Raw genomic sequence first — 9,459 nt, 5'->3', positions numbered from 1 at the left:
GTATAAGGTGTATATGTATATGAGGTATATGTGTATGATGTATATGTGTATGATGTATATGATGTATATGTTTATGTATATGTATATGATGTATATGTATATGATGTATATGTATATGATGTATATGCATATGATGTATATGTGTATATGATGTATATGATGTATATGTGTATATGATATATATGTATATATATTCTTATATAGTTATATAGTTATTCAGCTAATGAGGTATCTAGAGGAGCTTTAGCCTTCAACCGATGACCTTTTTTTCCTGGATAATCCTTCCCCCAAGACGTATATAATCCCTGATTCACCTCAGATAAAGTGTATGAATTTACATCCACCCCTATAAAACAATATGAACAAGTAAGGATCATCTCAGAGCGCTGCTTCATTAAAGATGGACCCTGGGGAAGGCCTTTGCCTAAAGGAGCCTAAGATACCAGAAGAAGGCCTTTTCTCTTCTCCTACCCCTCTCTGGTACTCAACACTGGCTCCCAATCAGAACAAACCCTGTGCAGCCTAGGCTCTACCTTCCTTTTCTTAGCTAGCAGACAACCCAAGGGAAAACATGGACCTCGAACCTCCATTCCTGACTTCCTTTCTAGTCAGTACATCAGTGGCACCTATGCACCCAGAGAGGAGACTGGGAACCACAGTGTTCTTCCCAGAGCCCTCCTCCCCTTCCGGTTGGAGTGTTCTAGCCAGAAGGGATACACGGGACGTGAACTCTTTATTCAGACCTTTTCTGTTTTCTCCGGGGGGATGTTCAGGCAACTTTGGACACCCCAGGCAGAGAGGCAGTATGTGGTATGACAGAAGGTGAGCTCCTGTCAGAAAATTCCTAGATGTAGAACTCATAGTACTTGTGGGACTGGGCCAATTATGTCGTAGATGGCCAGCTTGGGAGAAAAGCTCAGGCTAACATGAAAAGGCAGTTACCTCACATGCTACAAAACCACAAAGGTTTCTATCTAATGAATTGGTCGGATGTCACATCTCTCACAGACGTGCTGTGCAAGTTCACACAGAGATTAGCACACTGAGCCAATACAGTCCGGTTAGGAAGAGGCAACAATAATCCAAAGACGGGTATCTCTAGGAGCCACCTCCCAGCCACCTTGTGTGCAGAGCACTTTTGCTTTTCCAGATCTTGGTTTTTATTTATTTATTTATTTATTTATTTTACATCATGGCAGGGTGACATTTAAGACTGTGTTGGACCGGGAAGTCCAATAGTCTGTGCAATAGAGAGACTGAGAACCTCATCCAGCTGCTCTGGGTACAAAGCTGGATGCCTTGGCAGTTCCAACCTGGTGCTCAATGCTTGAGGATTATTGGAGAGTCTCAGGTCTTCAGTCCCTATTACAGTGAAAGGTCAAGAGACTAGATACTGGTATCACTGACAGACTGCATCATTGCCATCGTCATCATCATCAGTAGCAGCAAGAGGAGGAGGAGGAGGGGGAGTAGGAAGAGGAGGAGGAGGAGGAGGAGAGTATGGTACATTCAATAGCAAAGAACAAAGGCAGATAGGTAAGAACTACACCATTTTTATTTTTTGACCTCCTTATATCTAAGTTGTCCATTGGAGGATGCTACCAACTGTAGGGAGGGTCTTTCAGACAATGCTTGTAGACTCACCCAGAGTTGTGTCTTTGTGAATATCAGATTCTGTCAAGTTGACTGTCAGGGATCAAGATCAGCCATCCAGAGGACTTATCTCTTGGTAAACTCAAGATCTTCTTGAAACTGAGTCCTGTGTGACACATCCATGGGTTGGATACAGCCAGTTCTGCTTCCTTAGCAGATAGAAGTAGTTATGAGTCTGGCAAAGTAGAGTGAGGACTTTTTCTTTTTGGGAATCTTGACTACTATAAATTTATTGTGACTGATTTGCTTTATCCTGTCCCCAAGGTCTAACTACAGCTACAAAGGACACTGAAGAGTTAATGAAAAATAACAGCTCAAATTATAACACCAGAAAATATCAGGAAAGGAAATCATTTCTCATACTAGGAGCAGCTAGGAGACTGGGGCCACTTGATGGAAGGGTAATCTCTTCATTCAAGAGCAGATAATTGACTGACTGTATTATGGTGCTATCTGTAGAAATTTCAGATTATTTTATGACTCACTACTTTTACTTATGTGTATGCATGTGTGCCTGTATGTGTTTATGTGTACCAAGGGTGTATAGGAGCCTGCAGAGACCAGTAAAGGGCATCGGATCTCCTAGAACTAGAATCACAGGTGGGTTATGAGCTGCCTGGTATGGGTGCTTGTCGAGGAATTTTAATCCAGTAACATGGTTGCTCTGGTAAGGACATATCCAAAGATATGATCTAGATGAAATGCAGACAGGCCACACAACTTTGATCCCTCTGTCTGGAATGCACACCTTTAATCCCTTTGTTTGGAATATAAACTCGCCCTTAGTACATACCCTTGATCTCAGACAATGGTGTCTAATTGAGGGGCAGACAAAGTGATGAATCAGAGAAAGATTTAATAGAATGAATCAGAGACAACATATATTCAACTTACATAAGAACAGATAGGAAAAAGAGGCTATTTAAAGAGAAGTGAGGGAGAGAAATTCAATTTGACTCAATTCAATTCAGTTCACTTTAGTTCGGAGCTGTTCAACTCGTGGAGGTCAGAAGCAGACTTTCCAAGCAGAGCAATTCAGTCAGAAGCCAAGAGAAGCCAATTTGAATCAGTCAGCTTGGAGAGGAGTTTGGGCTAGAACAGCTGAGTTGAACCAGCCAGCCAGAGTTCCGAAGGAGCTAGAAAGGTGAATTTATTTAGCAGTCTCAGAGGCTGAAACACCCTAGGCCTAGGTCAGCAGATGGAGGCTGAAAGCTGAACCCTTCAAATTCCTGTCTTGCAGAAGTTTAGATTGTACTGAGGGTAGAAGGTTCCAGACCTAGGCCTAAGGGTAATTAGAACAGAGGAGGAAATATTCTGGGCTCAGTCCAAGCCATGCATTCTTAAAGACAGGGAATAGTTCTCATCTCACCACTTCCTCTGAGGAAATAAAAAAGGACACTTGCATTTATAGGTGCTGGAAAACAAATGTGGACTCTCTGCAAGAGCGTTGAATGGACTTAACTGTAGAGTCATTTCTTCAGCACTAAAGTTTTAGTTCTAAAATAACTCAATAATAGTCTCTCTTTATAAAAATGAGTATATTTTCAGAAAGTTTTGGAAGTCTCTTCCACAGAATTGAGAGGGGTGTGGGGAAATTCTGTAATGTGAGACATCTACCCTTCCCGAAGAGGGTAGGTGTTCTCATCACTGTCTTCTTCACAACTCCTTTACTCTTTCGTTGGCAAGATGAGTATATTTATATTTCTTTTGTGCCGTTTATAAGGCAGGGTCATTTCATTAATGACAAAATGTGGCCAGGATCATTTTTCTTCCTAATTACCTTGTTTTATTCTGTTCAATATTCTCACTTTTAATTAATGAACAGATCTTATTTTTGTGGAACTGTTTTAGAGTTGGAGACAAATTGGACAGGTGTCCAAGACTCACATAGTCTACCCATCTCTCCCTCCCAGTTACTACTAGTTATTAACATTGTTACTAACCTTACAATTGTATGATACATTTGGGTAGTTGTGGGTAGCCCTGGTGGTGTTAGTATTTTGATGTGAATTCTGCTTCCCCAAGAGGGGCTCCCTGTGAACCTTCCCCTAATAAATAAAGATTTCAAGGAACCGATCACTGGGTGAGGAGGCGGGACTTCTGGGTCAGAGAGAGAAAGAGGGGAAGCAGGAGAAAGATGCTTCTTTTTGGAAGGGAGAGGTGAGCATACGGTAGGTAGCGGAGGCCCCCAGTTCAGGTGCTGGATCCGTTGGGATCTACTACTGGAGGATTTATAACATTTATAACTTAGAATAGCTTACAAATTAGGATGCTAGTTGCTACCCCGAGTGATTGTGTTACCCGTTGATTCTAAATTGAGTTCGTGTGGTGCTTTCCTTCACGGGGCGACTTGATTGGGTTCCAGGGAGAAAGGCACTGTGGCAAAGCGTGGGTCTGTGAGAAGTGCACCCCAACTAGCTGTGAGAATTTGGAAGTGTGGGGCTGGTGTGGCAGCAACCCGCCACGGTTACTTAGTGAACCACGTGGAGAGATTTCGGAGCTCGGGGTCGGAGAATCTGCTGGGCTGAGAACAGGCCAGGTTGGCCTGTCCACCAGTGCTTCGCCAGTGGTAGCGTGGCTGCTTTTTAAATATTTCACACTACACTGGGTCAATTAATTAACTGGCAATGAAGCAATGAAGGGTTTTCTTGCACAAACTCATTATTTGCTCACAGCTCCTGTACTCCTTCTGTGCCCCATCCCCACATCCAGTGACCAATGCACAGGAGGCCATCCTATCTCCTTAAACTCCTTTTGGAGGTGATATTTTCTCATCCCGCCCTTATTTCTGATGACCTGTGAGAGCAATGGGAGGTATCACTGAGGTATAGTAGCTATCCCCAGGGGAATTTTCTCGGTATTTTTCTCATGGTATTTCCTTTTACTTGGGGAGGAAGGTGATGGAGACAGAACACTGTTTTCAGTTGTTACCAGCATGAGCTGTGATGACTGTTACAGACCTGACCACCCATCCGAAACAGTTGTTGATCATGGATGTCCACTACGAAGGTTTGATTCCCACCTCTTTCCCTTTCACATCTTGTTCTTCGGAAGCATCTCACTTGGCCCTTCCTTACCCAGGTGAGACAAATATGGCTCCATCGTCGGAGCAGCATACCTACATAATTGATGTGTAATTCTTCTCCATGAGAAACTTCATTGACGAGTTTGTAAGTAGAGGGGCCGATTACGTTTCATGGGTTCCAAGCGCTGACCGTTTTGAGGCTACGCATCAGCATATTCTTTGGGACAAGAAGAGTCTAACCACCATGCCGGGTAGAAGCACTAGAAAGAGCACTTGATTGGAAGTGCTAGTGTTTGAGATGGGAAGCCAGCACAGACATGTTATCAAGGGCGTGGTCCGCCATATACTACTGCCCCTCAAAGATGCTTGTGTACCAAGAGGTTCTTATCAGCAGTGCAGCAGAAAGATCGCTTCGCTTGCATTCTTCCTGAGTGGACTTTGACTCCGCCCCTTCCTCTTTGCTCTACGATCACCCCTTCCAAGCTGCCATCATCAGAGCACCCTTGGCTGGGTAGACTCACATTCCTTTACCATTTCTGCCTCGTGCATCTCTGCCCTTCATTTATGTCACTGCTATTGTATTAAGTCACCCTGCTTGTCCACGTGTTTATCGTCTGCCATTGGATGATGATCATTATTAGCTGCATGCTGTCAAGGACTTTTGTCTCATTCACCCTAATATACCAAGAAACTGCCCCCAATGAATTGGATTAGATTCCGAAGAAGATGAAGACATTAGGCCGACCATTGACAATTCCATGGAATGTTCTCGGAAGCTAGAAATTAATATAAATGCAAAAGCCATTTCGCAACTCTGAGTCAATGTGAGGAGCTTCTCTTAGCAATGGAGGGAAGAGTTCTGAAGGCAAATTGTATTATTAGCATCTGATCTCTGTTTGGGCCCTTGTAAGTCCCAACAAGATGATTTAGACTGACTTTTCTTAGGAAACTGAAATTAATAGGTGATTTGCCTGTCATAAAGACCTAACTTAGTTATTTAAGACATTAAGGAAAACCCCTTGACTTTTACGTCAAGTTGAAGATATCCTCCTGAGACTCTGGGAGATTCAGAAGAATCATATGGGTTGAACATCCGGTCCTCTTGTGAATTTCCTAAATGCTGGATGTCCTGGTCATGTAAGTAGGTGTTCTAGTATCGGAGGGAAAAGGGGGAGGGGTAAGCTTTTACATTTATTAATCTTCACCACAAAATAGATGAAGATAACGGTTTACTACATCAGTTTTATGATTATGGGAGTCCAGGTTCAAAACCCTGTTTTACCATTTGCCAGATGTGCGTTAAAATCCCCTGAATTCCATCTTTGTCCTCTGCAAATTATGTACCACTGGAGCTGAAGCTGTGGCCTCCCTAATTGTTTTTTGTTTTGTTTTGTTTTTTGTTTTTCAAGACAGGGTTTCTCTGTGTTGCCCTGGCTGTCCTGGTACTCACTCTGTAGACCAGGCTGGCCTTGAACTCAGAAATCCACCTGCCTCTGCCTCTCAAGTGCTGAGACTAAAGGTGTGCGCCACCACCGCCCAGCCCTAATTGTTTTTTAAATATTTATTTTACACCTATTTATGTATGTGAGTGTTTTGCCTGCATCTATGTGTGTGAACTGCCTGTGGGCCTGGTGCCTGCAGAGGCCAGGAGAGGGTACTGGATCCCTGGGAATGGACTTATGGGCCGGTGTGAGCTAACATCTCTGTGCTGAGAACCAAACTGTGCCTCTTGTGCAGGGGCAGCGAGTTCTCTTACCCTCTGGGCCAGCTCTCCAGTCCCTGACCCATTAACTCTTAATTATATTTGGTTTAAATTATGTCTGTGACTTTAGGCTCCAACCAGTACTAAAAAATAAAGCTCGCAATACTATAAAGGCCTCTCATGGCTACAAAGAATATTAAATCTATCTATCTATCTATCTATCTATCTATCTATCTATCTGTATTCATACATACATACATCTATTTATCTATTGATATATCTATATTGATTATCTATCTATCCATCCATCATCAATTCATTCATCATCTGTCTGTCTATGTATCTATGTATCTATCTATCTATCTATCTATCTATCTATCTATCTATCTAACCTCACAATAGATTTGATATACACATTCTTTTAGGTCCACACTACATTCGACTGCTGTTGAAACGTTACTTAGTCCTTTCTGGAAGCTTCTTTGTTAACTGGTTTCTTCAGGGCCACGGCTGTCTCTGGTGAAAGACAGCTAAGGGAACACAAGCCATCCTCCTATAGCTTCTCCTGTTTTCTATAGGAAGAGGAGCTGGGGGAGGGAAGTAGTCCCAGGTTTCTAGCATGAGAAGCAAGCACGCCTTTATCTTAAGAATTCCTTACGTCTCTTGAGATGGGTATTTAACAATGCCGCCCCGCTTCATCTCTGTCCCAGAAGAACACCAGAAGAACATGTTCTGGGTGGCTCCTTGGATCGTGACTGAGAGAGTAAGGCCGTCATCCATATCCAACCAAGTGCCACCCAGAATGAGATCTGTGTACCTCCAAAATTTTTTGCATCTTCTTTCTAGAATATGAACATAGGAGAGAGCCTAGGTAGTGATTTAATTAATCTTCCTAATTATGGGCAAACCATTGGCACATAGCTATTTTCATCTCGAAATTATATTTTCATAAGGGTATTTTTTTTCCCTTCCATGAGTGTCTCATCATCCCAGTGCAGTATAACCGTTAATTTTAGGAACTCTGAGCTTGATTTGTATTTAAGATATTTTACAATCTATATATAGGTTGGCCTTTAATAATCATTTAGACATTGCTTCTTTTTATATAGGTCATGTGTTCTCCTGGGAGAGTAACAAGATTAGAAACAGCAAATACAGTGCAGAATAAATTAAAATGCTTCAAACTGCATTATATAATTTCAGAAAATTGGTTTCACACTGAAACATTTAAATAAGAAAACCAAATGAGTTAAATAAGGAAAAAAAAAAAGAAGAAACAAAATAAATAAATAAATAAAACCCCACCCCCTGAGTGCATAGCAGGGTGGCCATTGTTTACCAAGTTTGACCTTAGAGTGCGGATGGCTGGCCTCTCCTCATGATGCTGCAGCAACTTGACCCATCTGGCCACTAATGGGGAAAACTATCATTTTCTACATTTTTTTTTTGTTTGTTATTTCAAAAGGCTGGTTTCATTCCTGTGGAAGATGAATAGTCAAAAACGCCATTCTAACAGTAATTGTATTTTTCATATATAGCTCTCCAAAATCACACACGCAAAGCAATGTTCTTGCGCTTGGCACTGTAAACTCAGAGGTGGGTGTGGAACGGGAGGGGCGGCACAACGCGCTGCCAATCAGTTAGGAAAACCGGAAGTGAGTTTTCCTTCTACATCTGCATGGGGGTGACACAGCGTTCTAGAGACACTATTATTCTGGACGGTTTTGTTTGTTTCTCTGAAGTTCAGCATCGCTTTGCTGGTACTGCGTCCTCAGGTTTTTGTCAGTTTCTCTATTCGCGCGTTAAAGGCCTCTTCCTGTACTTGCAGTTTTTCGTTTATCTCGTTCTGTGGAGACAATCATATATATATATAAATACAAGTGGTTATGACAGCTATCTTTGGCTGCACGTTGTCGTTGTGGTTTTGACATACTATAGTGCCTAAAGACAGACATTATCCCTCGCACACACCTTCCTGTTTTGCAGACAGAGCTGAGTTCCAGCCTGTGGTGATTCGATAACACTTTATCGGATTTCTCCGTACATTCCCAGTGTATAGCATGCCCACTGCGGACAGGAAGTGGTATTTAGATAGCCATTTTTCACACAGCCTCGTGTTGGAAGATAGGATAACTGATCTGCCTTTCCAGACACGTTTGCCAATGAGGGCTGAACTGCCGTGGGCTCAGTCGCTGGGGGGTTATGGGCCCCTCCACCCCTTTGTTTTAGCCTGCCCCTCTGATGTAGCCTAAATGGGATTCCTGGAATCCTCGGTTTGTGGAATAATAACACAAAGAGTCTCGCAATTGGGATAGCTCTCATAATTAAGAGTAATAAGAGTATTCATCATACATTGCAATTCTTGCATGCATGGTACTGTGTTGATACGAAACCAAAAAAAAAACACTCTCTCATGAGCAATTGGTGACAGGTTTTAGCGGTCATGGCAGCCTCTGGCAGTGATACTGTGCACACGAACATAGCTACCTCTGTAATTCCAGAAATGTACCTCATCGCATTTCCACGTTATCTCAATGCTAGGAGTTCAGAAAATGCTCTCTCTCTCTCTCTCTTTTTTTTAATCAAGGATGAATAATACAGTTGCACACAGGGACAATGACAGTTGGGAAGCTAGTTACTGCCTGAGTGACTCAAGGATAGGACAAGTGTATGGACGACACTTTATACTCCTGTGTGTTAATGAGTCAAAGGCTAGAACATTTAAGTATGTGACATGATTTGAAATCTTTGTGCTAACTGTATTTAAAATAGGGGGGAAAATCCAGTTTCACGAGCAGATATGATTAAAAACATTTTTATGTGTTTATGCAATTTTTAAGAAAGTAAATGCAGTAGGCATTTTTGAAATGTTTTCCCTGATTACGATTTTAATGAGATTTAGTTTTCACATCATGGGAAGAGTTGATATTTCTGACAGGTTACATCGGTGGTACCAGCAATTGTGGATTCTTGATTTATATGAGTATAGAATGGGGCATGGCTTTTAAGGTGGTGGTGGTGGTGGTAGTAGTTCTTCTTCTTCTTCTTCTTCTTCTTCTTCTTCTTCTTCTTCTTCTTC

The 9,459-nt window shown here is 42.2% G+C and overlaps 1 protein-coding gene across 1 annotated transcript in view; it reads right to left on the bottom strand.

Moving 5' to 3' along the window:
- Positions 1-7,860: 7,860 nt before the first annotated feature.
- Positions 7,861-9,459, bottom strand: part of Cabcoco1 (ciliary associated calcium binding coiled-coil 1) — a 106,578-nt gene continuing 104,979 nt past the window's right edge. The window contains exon 8 of the mRNA XM_028780278.1: positions 7,861-8,226. Within this exon, the coding sequence (XP_028636111.1) occupies positions 8,152-8,226 (75 nt within the window). The 3' untranslated portion in view covers positions 7,861-8,151. The remainder of the gene's footprint in view (positions 8,227-9,459) is intronic.

The sequence above is a fragment of the Grammomys surdaster genome, unplaced genomic scaffold (genome assembly GCF_004785775.1).
Source record: "Grammomys surdaster isolate TR1022 unplaced genomic scaffold, NIH_TR_1.0 367, whole genome shotgun sequence".
In the NCBI taxonomy this organism is placed as follows: Eukaryota; Metazoa; Chordata; class Mammalia; order Rodentia; family Muridae; genus Grammomys; species Grammomys surdaster.
Note: the sequence above shows the minus strand (reverse complement) of the source record. Positions and strands in the feature narration are given on the sequence as shown.